This window comes from Rhagoletis pomonella, unplaced genomic scaffold (assembly GCF_013731165.1).
Source record: "Rhagoletis pomonella isolate Grant_MI unplaced genomic scaffold, Rhpom_1.0 Rhpom_scaffold_00012, whole genome shotgun sequence".
Taxonomy (NCBI): domain Eukaryota; kingdom Metazoa; phylum Arthropoda; class Insecta; order Diptera; family Tephritidae; genus Rhagoletis; species Rhagoletis pomonella.
This window is the reverse complement of record NW_023458566.1, coordinates 23,123,686-23,138,623: the sequence shown is the minus strand read 5'-3', so window position 1 is coordinate 23,138,623 and position 14,938 is coordinate 23,123,686. Positions and strand designations below refer to the sequence as shown.

General features: G+C 32.9%; 1 protein-coding gene across 1 annotated transcript in view; it reads left to right on the top strand.

The window, feature by feature from the left end:
• The window catches only part of LOC118748137 (palmitoyltransferase app), a 43,274-nt gene extending 31,072 nt beyond the window's left edge, over window positions 1–12,202 (top strand). The window contains exon 9 of the mRNA XM_036482460.1: window positions 9,849–12,202. Coding sequence (XP_036338353.1) covers window positions 9,849–10,909 — 1,061 coding nt within the window. The 3' untranslated portion in view covers window positions 10,910–12,202. The remainder of the gene's footprint in view (window positions 1–9,848) is intronic.
• Window positions 12,203–14,938: the final 2,736 nt, after the last annotated feature.

Genomic DNA, 14,938 nt, shown 5'->3' with positions numbered 1-14,938 from the left:
TATATTCGTTGTAACTATTCTCTGTCTCTTTCTCGTTATTTTTGCATTCCGTCCTCTCACGTCGCCATGTTTTATATAACTTTAAATCTTTTGTAAAAAATCTTCGCTCTAAATAAATGTCGAGTCAAATCGTAATAAGCCGCGACGCGCTTAAAACAATCAAAACATGAAACGCACTAGATTGGGTGAGTTGGTTTGTAATAAATAATAAGTTTTTCCAAATGATATAACACAGAAAAAAAAAGAAATCTATACTTGCATAACAGTTAGTTGCGAATTACTAGATAATATTGATATTTGTAACGTTTACTTTATCTGGTAGTATATAATTGCATAATTGCATACAAATATGTATTTAATGGAGTTCTGTTTTTTTTTTTGTTTTTATGTTTCAACTAAAAATGAGCTTTTTTTTGTATAGTTTGGCGATTTTCGTTAGCAAATTTTCTAATTGTTTATTTAAATATTCTGATTTGCATTTACTTGAATTTTTTGCACGTTACCGTAAATCTTGGCCACTACCGTTTTGCCAGTTATAACCGTTTGCTTAAATTTTTTTTTGGTTTTACTTTGCCATTCACACAATCTATATATTTATACACAAATGTTCGTATGGGTATTTTATTTGTTTGGTAACATTTTGCTGATTCACAAAACGCTCCGAACTGTGTTAAAAGTATCGAAATTTGTTTTTGCCTAAAAACTAAAATGTATGTATACATATATATTAGGGTGGTCCAAAAACAGTAAAGCCGGAATTGTAATGCTCTCACCCCCTTGTTCTATATCGAAAAAAGTATAACCCTCAAAAAATATTTGGAGGTCGGTCGAAGCGCTCAAAGTTTTCCATGTATTTTTATATGAAAAAAAAGAATTTTTCGTAGAATTGGTATAGAATTCTTGAAAATCAATATTTTTCGATCAGAAAACTCTGTTTCTCATCAGGCGACTTTCAGTAATAAAACCCAATTGTTTACTTAAACATTCTTTAATACTAACGGTATTTTTTTTGGACTCCCCATTGCATTTTTCGCGGTTTTTGTGGGTTTTTGGCGGACCTATAAATTATAGTTGCGATGAAAAAATAGTTAAATTAACAATTGGGTATTATTATTGGGACGAATGCGCTTGCATGGTCCCTTGCCTATTGTGAGCTGGTGGAGGAAACCCCAGATCATATTCTATGTGACTGTCCACGTGCCATAAATAGCAGACTGATACACCTTGGACAACGATTGCGTTCTTCAAAATTTGAAAGATGGCGCCCTACAAGGTGCTCAACTTCTTAAATAGCCTAGGGTTGGAGTGATTACAACGTAAATATAATAATAATAGTAATAATAATGATACGTACATATGTACAAAGAGACAAACCTTTGTGTAAGTCTGTATGTACAGTAAAATGAATTGTTATAGGTAGTTAATTTGTTTTTATTGTACTAGCTATGTTTTAGTTTTACTAAATGGTGTGTTATCTAACTAAAATTTTAAAATTTTTTGGCATGTTTTGGTTGGTCTTGGTAGGAAGTTTTGATAGGAAAAAAAATTGTCCGTGGCAACACTGATTGTAACAGTCGTGACGAATAACGAGACGAGCAACACGTTCACGACTGTTATAATCCGAAATATGCATTTTTACGTGACGAGTTGCTCGTTCACGACTGGAATCATTAGTTGCGATCCCGTACGAGTCCGGACTAGTCAGAAATAGTCAGAATCAGTCAGATTTTACTGGAAATCGATCCCGTACTTGGTTCTCTGACTATTGAGAGGACAAAAAAGAGAGTAAATACGGTTCTCTATCTGTCAGAAGTTACCAGTTTTAGTCCGAGAATTTTTTGCTGGTAAATTCTAGTAAATGTGTCAAACGAACAGCTGCCCTAAATTTCATTCTTGCTACGTCGATGACCACATTTTTGGCAAAATTGGTACCTGTGGGGCGATTTGGCCGTCAGGTTTACGTTGTAAAATTTTGCGCAAAGTTTGATTGTTCTGAATTCATTAACCATCAGAATATATGCATGCCGTTGTTTGAGTGTTGCGATTAGTAACCGATTTGGTGTACGCCCATGTCCGCGTATTGGCGAGTTCGCAGCAATCTCTGTTGATCCGATGCAGATTAACGTTTTCTCTTCTTTGTTTGGTACCAGTTGTTGCGCAATTTGGTTGCAGGCTTTTTGTCGGCAAATGTACTTCTTCAACTTCAGCCGAGCCACCTTTCTTTGCCAGAAAATTCGTTGCTTTTGTTCTAGTATCTCATGTTCAAATTTACAGTATTCTTCAAATTTTGACGAATTCGCCGATAATTCTATTTTTGTTGTGAAAACTTTTGTATATTTATGTAGTTTTATTTTGCGAGAATAGAAACCACAAAGGTGTTGATAGTACGAATTTTTGATTTTCACAGGAACATTGTTCTGGATGCCAGCTAAAATGAGCCGACACCCAGCATCTAGCCCAATCATGTTGTCGTATTTTGTTCCGCGTATTTTTATTAGATCACCTTCACAATCGGTTTCATTTGGTTTCAGTTTTCTGTTTTTGCCTTTGGTTTGGTCATTTTGTATTTTCTTTTCCATACAAAATGATACCGACACTCCATCGGTTACAAGTGAAGAAAACGATTTAGTGATCACAGGTTCAATTTTTAATTTACCCGCACTACAACGCCACACAGTATTCGAAAAAATTTACGTATGGCTGACTTCCAAAACGTCAATTGCTTTGTATACGTACAACTACAAAATACGTCGAACTACAAAATATTGACAATTTATACTGTTCCTAAACGCAGCCGATAATTTATCGAAACGTATCGCGTGAGCAATCAGCGCATCAGAAACAAAGTTGATGCTTCGTTTGTTATTGATTAGCATTGGTGTTTTAAATATGGAAAATTCAGAAGAATTGTCCATTGCTATATTGAATATTTAAAATGTGCAATGTATATGGTTGCAATGTGTCGCAACTCTGCATATATGTACAAACAGTTTGAATACCGCAGTATAACAGTTTCCAAACATTGTATTGATACGTTTTGGAAGTCAGCCTATTTTCGAACGAATTTTCGTCATCCCCTATCAAATTATTTTATGTGTTTGGAGAATAAGCATTTTCAGCTTTGTGCTATGTTCAGTGTTATTTTAATTTCTGCCCTTATTTACACAACCTCACCTTAGGTAAAATTACAGCGAAAGCTCGATATAACAAACCGCGATACAACGAATAACTCAGTCCCCTGACAAGACATTGTTGTTGAGAAATTTTCCATATAAAATGTTCCATAGATATAACGAGAAATTTCGAGCATGCAAACCTTCGGAATATGTTGACGGTTAGAGTCAGGTTACAAAAAAAAAAAAAAAAAAAACCAAACAATAGTTTTTATGAATTCTTTCCAAAACCGTGCATTTTTCTTTGTATCGAGGTCTTGTTATTCTATAAATATAACTAAACTTTAGATATAACGAAGAATTTTATCAACCCTTTGACTTCGTTATATCGAGTTTTCACTGTAATAAATTTACAAATTTTACACGGGATGACGGGTTTTCGTTCCAAATTACAAGAGCAAATGACTTCCAACTGAATGTGATTCCCCTGAAATGAAGAAAATGTCAAATTGTCTGTATATGCATGTATGTATGTATGTATGGACATGGGCGGGTACTTTATTTATTTTTTTTTTGACTGTGCGCGTATAGCATAGAAGGATTTGCCGAAGAAACTATGGTTCTAAAATCAATTTCGAGTTTGCCAAATTGCGAAAATAGGTTTCGAAGAAAATGGGAAAATTTTCACTGTTGCACTATCTGGTGGAAGTTTTAAGAAAAATATAAGTGCATAAATGGATTCCTCATACTAAAAAACCTCTTATAGGATGTTGTTATACAAAATTTAAGCACTTCTTTATGACACTACAGCAAAATATATTGTCGCAATTTGGCAAACTCCAAATTGATTTTAGACCCATGGTTTCTTCGGCAAATTTGCTTGTGCTAAACACGCATAGTCAAAAAAATTCCCATACAAAGTAACGCGCTCTATTATACAAATATTAAAAATGCCATAACTTCATAATTTTTTTTTTTGAAATCTAGTTCTTTTAGGAATAAATTGTTCTTTAAAAATAATTAGTGACCTAAAAATATCTTTTGAAATGAAACTAACCCGCAGATTTCTTGCAAGTTTATATTTTCTGTAAAAAAAATTATTTAAATTTTAAATTTTTTCGGCGATTTTATTTCGGAAAGAGAAAATTAGCCTCAAGTTCTTTCCGAATCTGTATTAAAATCTAAAATTGCTAATTCGCGAAGTTTTGCAAAGATGTTTTTTTTTTGTGGTTGTTATGAATGTGTATGTTGTAAATTTCAAGATTTTAAATACATATCGCTCATTTACTGCAATAGGGTCATGACTCAAAACGGCAAAACTCGAGATAAACATAATAGTGGTATTCATCTAAACCGATAACTTTATCAAGCAGATAATCTTATAAATTTAAGCACTCTGTTACATGAACGCCCCATACTCTCCTTTCGTTTACACTTGCGACAATAGTCATGTTTTCTTTGTGTTATCCAGCTCAGTATTAGTAATTTTATACTACTAGCATGAGGATTAAGAAATTTTGGAAATGACCTCACCAAGTAAATGGCGATTTATTTAAAGCAAGTTAAAAGAAACAATGGCGGAATGAATATCAGTTTGTGTATGAATTCATTTGTCACTGCTACCAAATTGTGCGGCCAAATCATCAGTGAATAAAACAAAACGGAACGGATAATAAATTGAACCAGATCTCTATTAGGATCACATCGTTGCTGTTGGATTTGCGTGCAAAATTTTTTTCGCTGTAGAAATTTATCAGAAATGTGTAAACGAGTTTCCATACAAATTTTGACAGTTAATTTATAAGGTTTATACAATTATAAGTTTATACGGTTTATAATGCCTTTGGTTTAGTTCACTCGCAAAGTGCTCTATGTAAAATTTTTTTATATGCAAAAATTTACAACCAAAATTTGGAGGTACTGTTGAAGTTGACAGAAGTTACCATTTTTTACTAGAAAGCGATCCCGTACTTTTCAGTGTTAAAGTATAAACAGAACCAAATCGCTGTGCGAATTTCGTCCGTCGAAACGATACTTTTAAATGGTACTCTGTCGCTCTGAGCGAATTTTTATTTTTTGACAATTTTATTCGTTTTAGTCCGAGAAATACTCCCGTGCACCTATTTTGTTCTAGTGAGATACTGGTAATCGATACCGCTATGAAATTTCAACTCAACATGGAAGAAGAAGTAGCGGTAATTTCTGCGTACTTAATTCAATTTTTGCATTTATTTGGACTATGACGCTATTGAAGTAAATGAGTAATATATTTTTGTGAATAGTGTAGCCCTATTATTATTATATATATATATAGGCCATATAGCCTAGTAAAGATGAATGCATCTAAATATACATACATACATATATGTGCATTTGGATTTGTATAAAAAATATTTTCAATATCAATAATACAACAAGAGCCCTGAAAATGAGACAATGTTCGCGACTTCGTTGTTTATGGAAGGTAAAAAACATACTCAATCAAAGTTGCAAATTTACCTGAAATAAGCACATGTGTACATATTTATCTTCACATTTCCATCGCTTCACAGTTTAAAATTCGATCGACTATTGATTATTTGTGTACTTATATGTATACAATAACTATTTTTTTCTTCATTCATTAGCTGAGGTACATAAAGTTACTTTATGCATTTTATATTTTCTCCTTTCTTTTCTTCCCTTGTACATATTTATGACATATGTATATGTTTTTGTGTTTTTGTATTTGGTATTTATTTGGACCAAATGAAATAATACTCATTATCGAAAATAATACTTATTATCGAAAACCAAGTTTAATGAACCTTGGTGAGAGAGTAAACACTGTGTCTAAAATTTACGCTAAACATTTAGGCAATAAACTCATTTTACATACAAATGTAGGAATACGCCTAGTACATAGAAACTAGTGTGCATGCTTTTTAAAAGGTGTCAACAAAAGACTGAAATTAGTAGCTTCTTTTTTTTTTTTTAGAAATGCGTCGCCAAACGTTCATATATACCCCAGTAAAAGAATTATATGTTTTTCCTCGATTTCGCTCTATGAAAGAAGGGTAAAACTTTTTGCTGCTGTATTCTATTTATCTATTTATTTATGGTGTAGCGCAGAGAAAAATATTATATTCTATTATAATAGCCCTGTGTTAAGTTGATGTTCCATTATAATTTCAACTACCGTTATCAAAAACAATAAGTAGTTAATATTCAATAGGAAATAATTATATGTGCAAAATGAGCTATTCAGCTTCCGCCTGCTCCAGTGTCAAAAATTTTCAACATAAATCTACACCAATAAATGTGTGGTAAAAACTTAAACATATAGAAGCTATTCCCATTAGGGATGCCAATCCCGGGTCTTTTTTAAGTCCCGAATATCCCGGGATTAGTCGATTTAAATCCCGGGATTGCTGGAAACAATTTTTTTGTTAGCCAATTAAATTTTTATCACAAATATCCCCTCTCAAGGGCAAAACAAGAATTTTTTGCAACCCTTAATGCTATAATTTCTTTAAGATCGCATTTCCATCAAAAGAAGGAATAATTTAGCTTCGCTCAAAATGGAATAGGTGATACACTTATATATTTATTTTTTACTTAAATGTGTTAATTTTTTTATTATTACTTAAATATTCTGATAATATCTTAAATTGATCTCAAACAGTGATTTAAAAAATTTTATATAGTTACATAGGCAGTTACTGCTGTACCAAATACAGTCACTTACAAAAATTTTTTGCATAGATTTTTTTTGCAATATTCAAAATATTTTTCATGGTATTTTTTTGTTAATTAAAAAAAAATATATAGCTCATTTTACAACAAAAATCATGTAAATCAAAATTTCACACTTTAGAGAAAGTTGGTTTAAGTTCACCAAATTATCATAAAAATATCAAACTTAATAATCATCATTTTTACAAAAAATTCTATTATGCAGTTTTATAGCCCATCCAATTTAATGCAATAAAGTGCAATTTTAAAGTTGCTAAAAACTCCCTTGATTTTTTTATTTTTTTTACTGACGATGTTGGGCATTTTCTTCCTTATAACGAATTTTTTTGTGCTAAAAATAATTTATAAAATATCAACGGGATGTTTTAGCAACTTCAGAATTGCACATATCTATATATTTTTTTAAATTAACAAAAAAAATACCATGGGAAATATTCTGAATATTGCAAAAAAAAATCTATGCAAAATATTTCTGGGAGTGACCGTATATGCATTTGTACTTGTAGTACAAAAACTATGTTATAAATTAATGAGGATATGTACATACATACATATATGTTTGTCAAATTTTATGTTTGTTTTTGTTGATTGAAAATACTGATTTATCGCCTTAATAAATATGTAAATGAATTACAATAAATTGTGCTTTTTTTTGTTACGTCAATCTGATTTAAAATACTATAATATGATGATCACAGATGTGTTGCACTTTTACCTGAATTTCGGGACAATCCCGGGATCCCGGGATTGTATTTTCAGATCCCGAAAATCCCGGGATCGACAAAACCCCGAAAATTTACATCCCTAATTCCCATAATAAATACCGTTTTATTATTTTCCCTAGTTATATTATGGCCAATAATATCCCGTGGCATTGCATTATCGGAAAAAGAGCACGGAAATATAACAGGAATGAATTTTTGTGGCATGAAAAGTAGTTACTTAACTGTTGAAGTAATCTCGGACAGCAGAATATAATAAGAAATTCCTATAAAAATCCCGACGACTATGGAAATACATAAGCTTGGTGGCCCTATACAACCCCAAAAGAGTGATGCAAATGACATATCTAAAGGTTAGCTACTAGGAACAGCATGAGATACCGTAAAAAAATTTAAATATATTTGAATCTCTCTCTGTCACAAGTAAAAGTTCACAATAAATAATAAACACAGTTTTGCTACTTAGGGTGAAGAAATAAATAACAAAAATTGCAAATTTTGTAGGAAAAATTTCAAAACCCACCATAAATATTGGAGATTCATTCGGCTTCAATGGCAAACCTTGCACTTTGCGAAAGGAATCTCTGATTTAAAGTAAACAGAGTATAGCTTTGGAAAACAAATAAAATCGTTTGACTTTGGAAAAAATGAATATCCAGAAGAAAAAAACATACTTTGGGCATTAAGATGGCAAATTTTTCGTTAATTTCGACTGACGATATTTGAAAGTTCCAGCGGTAAAACATTGTCCTTCATACCGTGCGAACAACCAAATCGTTATTCATGGAACAAAATACCTTCTTTTAGAGTAACTAGCTTCAAATATGCGCATTAATACCACTGGCGAATTTTTAGGATGTACTTCTCAACACGATTTTTACTTTTTCAAAACACAATGATAACGTGTTGAAACTTAAATAAACCAAACTTTACAAATAGACGGAAATAATATAAATTTTACTAAAAAAATTCGGTAAAATATATGCCACAAAGCGTAAAGAAAAATATAAAATTGTGCAATAGAAATACAATCCAATACCAACAAATAAAATTATCTTCAAAACTTTATTTTAAATTATCGGTAACCTAAAACTTGTTTCTTTGCAAATGTATATGTAAATATTTTCTACGGAAATTACAACATAATGGTACAATTAAATTATGTTGTTATAAACTAAAGTATATTTTTTTTAAATTTGTTTTTATATTCTTTTGATAGAGTTAATGAATACAATTAGTGGGAAAAAACATCAAAGTTCTAGTATTGGTTTTTCATTTAACTAGTTGAAGTTGAACTATTGCACATATAATTCTTTCACTGGGTTACATACTTAAAATTTTGTCGAAAACATACACAGTTAATTTTGCAATACGTACCGTCGTTATTCTTATTGTTATTGAATTATGAACATGAATATCAAGTTAATTATGATTTTTCTATGTAAGGTACACAGCTGTAACATATTTACGAAAGTTTAACGTGATGCATATTTTCCGTTACAATCACCTAGAGAGCTGTGGTTGGTACGCAGTTAGCAAAAGGCCAGTCAATTAAAATTATTTTTATTTTGCATATAATAAATATTGGACATTGATTTAGGGTTCGTAGTTAAATCACGAGTTGAACTATGAAATTATACAGCTTCGAAAGATCAACATTTTTGTGTACATGTCGTCCCCTCAAATGCAAAAAGCCGTAACCCACATTGTCACCTGAATTACAAAAGGCTGTAACTAACAAAACGTCCGAAATTCCCTTTTCATAATCATGATGCATTTCATCGAACTACAAGTACCCCATCCTTTCATGCAAACAAATTTTCTAGTTACGGCATTTTGCAGTTCAGGTAACGATTTGCAAATGTGAATTTCGTTTCACAAAAATTATTGAAATTTAACAAGCGTTTACTTAACTAAATATAAGGGCATGTGGGTTGAAACTCGCTTGCCACTGTGAATTCGGCCCTTTCTTTGAGGGGGGGGTACTCCAATCATTAATTGGATTTGACTGGCTTTTTTGGAACATTTTGCTTCTTGTAATTATTTTTTAATGTTAGCTTCTACATTTTATTTTGCATTGTTATAGTTACATACATATGTATATCAATTAAAAACAAATTAAAAAAAAAAAAAAAAACACGCAATGAATAGCTTCAAATGTTTTAGTATGTACATATGCATAACACACACACACATACATACATAACATATTTGCATGCACATACATATTATTATATTAATATATTATTATCATATTTGCTCAACAAATGTTTTACAGGAAACTCCAATAGTCTTGCGCACTTAGTTGACAACGAAATTCCCCTCTCCCAAATGGACATAATACCGCAAACACAAACAGCACAGATGCAACGTCAATTTCGACACCATAAAGATCGTGGTGCCCAATCGAACACTCGAATCTCGAATCCTTCCGAAGGTGACAATGTCATCAGTAATTTTGTTGATTCTAGCGCCTGCCATAGCGAAGATGTTGTCGAGATAGTTGGCAAAACTGAGGTTGTAGCTGCTGTAGCAGCAATCGCTGCTACAAGTCAGGCTCGAGAACGCCAAAATCGCTCAGGCAGCTATAGTAACTTATTTCGCGCAGAAAGTGGATCGATCAGCACCAACATCCATATTGACAATAGCCCCCCAACCAAATTACCAACGAGTGTTTCGGCTATTGAACGCTTGGATAAAGAATCGCCCGATTATCCGCCGGGAGCGAGCATCTCAGACCTTTCGGTGAACATTGACATGAAAGATTCTGAAGAGTTCGCGAAAAACACTCCAACTACTAGTGGTGAGAAACAACAGTCGAATTTGGCGAAACTATTTTCACAAGCCGAAAATATGTACAGCAATGTCTCACAAATCGACACTAATGGATTAAAAGCAACAGACGCTAAAGACAATGACAATGAAGATCGCAACAACACCAGTTTACATGTGTACTCAAACCTCATGGATGAGCAGAAACAGCATAAACTGTCATTGCAAATGAGCCAACAACAGCACAAACAAATAGCACAACAAAGTATTAAACCAACCAGTGCAATGATTTCGTCCGCATTATTAAATGACGATCTGGACTTGGACGATCCAGTTAGTGCGTCATTTGTTGCACACGAAAGCGTAGATTCAAGTTTCGCAGCTTCTAACGGTATTGGAGGCGGAGGCGGAGGCGGTTCCACTACTTTGAATGGCCTCAATCGTTTGCGTATACTAAACAACACAACCATGATAAATACAGCACTGGACTTAGATAGCTTAGATGGGTCCAGCTTAGGAAACAACTCCCAGTCATGCTTAGTCAAAGGAGCACCTCCAATACCTTAACCCAATTGATACCCAAAACTTACATTCTAAGTATCATAATGATGGACTAAAGAACGTCAGGGCCTGCGAGTGGCCGATAGATAACTCGTAACAGCCTTAATTTGATAGCACCTTCAAAGATTGAGAACTACCAGATGGCTTGTTGGAGGTGCATATGTGCCACCTATGTAATTCTGATAAGTTCCTAACTCAAAATTGCACTTGATCCATTTTTTAAATACACGGTAAGCTCTTAAATGTCCCAATTACTGTTTTTACGCGGTTCGACAAATTAGTTCTACATTTCTACGCTACGCTGTGACTCGACGTCGTTTTTATCTCATCTCCATGCTATATTTATATATTTGTTGAGATAACCATTTTGAAGATTCACATGGACACTGTCATCTTATATACGATTTTTCCTTGTTTTTTTGCACAAGTTTTTTAATCCCCCAACAAAGACTTTTAAATTAGTAATTGCATATAAAAATTCAATTTATGATTACGTGCTGAAATAGAGTGAACAAAGGTGGCATATCTCATAAAATATTAGTTAAACAAATTACCTTCCCCTATTAATTCGTTTTTTTTTTATGAATTAGTAGAATAACACATATGGGTATTTCCTGGGTTACGGACGCGACATTCGTACGACTTTAGAGTTAAATGAATCATACGAAAACTGAAGTCACTTGTAAAAAAAATTTGCTGTTGTGTAACTTTTATACCGTCCTTTGGTTGACAAAAAACTAGGTGCGCTTGGAACACTGAAGTCGAGAAAATCGATGAAAAGTAGCGCATAACGGACGCGACAAAAACAGAAGTGATTTCAGAGTACATGTTAAAACTAAGCAAAACTCTGCGAATCGTGTAAGGTTTTCCTTTATTAAACATTTTTTAAATAAAGTCTAATTATGGACCGTCACAACCAATTCATTTTTAATCAGAAGCAATTCGTTGTTGATTTAATTTTGAATTAAAATCTGGTAAGGGACGCGTCATGTCGGACGCGACAGATTTTCCCCCCATACAATATTTTTACTAGTAACAAACACATACTAAATTTAATTTTTTATTTAATTTTTTAGTTCTTCTCTCCACAGTTTCCCGTTTTCAAAACCTCTTTTCGCCATCTGAATACGAAATATAAAGTTATAAAGCCGTTTAAATTCATTTACTTGCATTTTCGGTTTACCTTTTTTGGGAAATGCCCATATGTTAATATGCACCAAGACACATTGAACAGGTAGTATCAGTAGAGCAGCTGATTTGATTTTATTTTGTCAAATTATTTGGTCTCGAAAATGTAAGAAAATTTTAATTCCTTCTTATAAAAATTCTGATTTGTTAAAATCTATTTGCATGTGAAACCTTTTTCTATACAAAACTACTATTGAATGGCAGCTTTTGGAAAGTTCGCCCAACTGGGCCTGGCACAGCATGGATCAATGCTTCGAGAAGCAAACCAATTTAGGAAGAAAGAGAGTTGCAACAATTTTTATTTTATTTTTTTTTCAATTTAAATTTATATATTTTTTGTATTCAAAAATCAGAACAGTTTTTGACACTTTCGATGTTGTTTTTACTCTAATGATACTACCTGTTTGATATGCCTTGGTACGTATGTAGGTATGAACCCAACAAGTAGATACCCAGCCAGCAAAAAACCGAAAATCGATTCGAAATGGATAAAAGTGGATAAAATGCGGGTTTTTTGTTGTTTGAAATGACCCAAAAAAAGCCGAGACACGTAATATTGGGTCGTATATTATGGATCTGTATACCGTTTCTCCGGATCAGGTAATTTTACCAAGATATTTTCTTTTTAATTAAAAAACAAGTAAGAAAGTCTAAGTTCGGGCGGAGCCGAACATTAAATACCCGGCGCAAGTATTAAATATATGTTTTTCACCTTTCCGAAAGCTACAGCTACATGGTAAGTCGCCGGGGTGTATCGATTTTGAGTAAATTAGCGTCCTTAAATTTCAAAATATTGAAGTTTCAAGCATTTCAATAATTTTCAACGTTTTGCTTCTATGTGGCAAGCACAATAACCATGCCGAGTTTCGTACAAATTGGTAGAACGGTTACCGAGATACATATACACTTAGGTCTCTTTGTATGCGGATTTGAATTTATGCAGGTTTTCAAATCATTATTTCGCAGTAGCGATTTTGCTTTTTTAGAGTTTTTATTACTTTTTTTCAATGTGTAAGAGACAATGCTTCTGATAAATAATAGGTGCAATCCCGTATTCCTCGGACTCGGAGTAGTAAAACTGTCAAGAAATAAAAATTCGCTCAGAGCGAGAGTAACATTGAAAAGTACAGGACTTCAACATAACCTCCAAATTTTGGTTGTAAATTTTTGCATATTTTGTATGTAAACACACTCAGCTCACTCATGTAAATAACCAAAAATACTTTCAAATTCATTAGAATCCACTTAAACAAGTAATTAAATACTTTTCAACATGAATTAGCAGAGTGCACTTTTCTTTTGTTTACAATTTGGTTGCCAAACACACTACAGCTGATCGTTTGACACATTTACCAGAATTTACCAGCAAAAAATTCTCGGACTGAAACTGGTAACTTCTGACAGAGAGAGAACCGTATTTACTCACTTTTTTGTCCTCTCAATAGTCAGAGAACCGAGTACGGGATCGATTTCCAGTAAATTCTGACTGATTCTGACTATTTCTGTCCGGACTCGTACGGGATCGCAACTATTGTGTACAATGTGCAAATTGATTTTTAGAATAAACTTCACGTTATCAAATAATATTGCAATTCTAAAACCAGTGAATTCATAAAAAAAAATGTCATGTATTTTAGAGACGAAACCATTTTTGACAAGGGATGGCGCAAATTCGTTCAAAAATACATCATACCGTTTCGCTCTCGAAACCATAAAGAAAGATAACAGGCCGCCGGTTGAGCCTGAGAACTTTGCTTGCTCATAAGGCGCTGCAGATTTAACCGCTCTAAAATTTTAAGTTTTTGGTAATTAAGTTCAATCGAGTCTTCCACGTCAAGTGCATGCTTTTTATGCGAAAATTTTGTTAGGTTAAGGGACAGTTTTTGTTCTGCGAAATTAGAGTTGCATACCCTCTTAATTTTTTTTTGCTCTTTATTTAGTTGTAGTAAATTTTTGTTATAATTTGTTGAAAAAAATTAAGGTAAAGTCCCCCTTACCCCATATGATTAGCATTTGCTAAGAAATAGTTGTTCGCATTTACTGGCGAACGTGTTATTTTGAGTTGTGTCTGTTTTGAAGATCGTAGCGATATATATGTATGTATGTAGATACATGTGTATTATTTCGAAGTGAGTTCAATTCGATTACATAAGTAAGGGGTAAATGCAGCTTATATCTGTGGTCATAAGTAATAACCGCATAAGTCGACTTAAGAAAGAATTGAGTTATATATGCTATCGTTTTCTGCAACTACTATTCCATGTGTATGTGAAACTCCCATCTCGTTAGCTAGGCTATTAAAAAAGTTATAGGCGAAAATATTTTGGTCTCCCCGTAAGGTTAACATTACAATCCAAACCTTTAAAGCGATTTTTCTCGAATTTAGGTTTTTCGACTTAGGCGATTATTGCTTATGACTACAGATATTTTCTTTTAATTGTGTTTCCTCTATTAAGTTGTTAGTTTTTTAGAGTAAAATATACATACATAAAACAAGTTGTCAAGTTTTTATTTCGATTCTAATATAAATAAAAAGAAATGCTCTACGTAACATGAACGCACAAACTAAAAGAAGATATCGACACCTGAAGGGAAGCATTCTTGAAAAGTTTTCTGAGATAGGGCGTTTTCGAGCTGGTAAATAGGTTGATCTTTCACTCAGATGTCGATGAGGAATATTAGCAAACTATGGCCACTCACAACATAGGACAGTAATAACAAATAACTAAGTAAATATCCATTAGATTTTTCTTTAAAAATACTTATTACAGTTAGATTACGAATATCTGAAGATTTTTTGCATGGTGGTTTACTGTTTGAAGGTTTTGAGGTTCATCGGAGGAAATT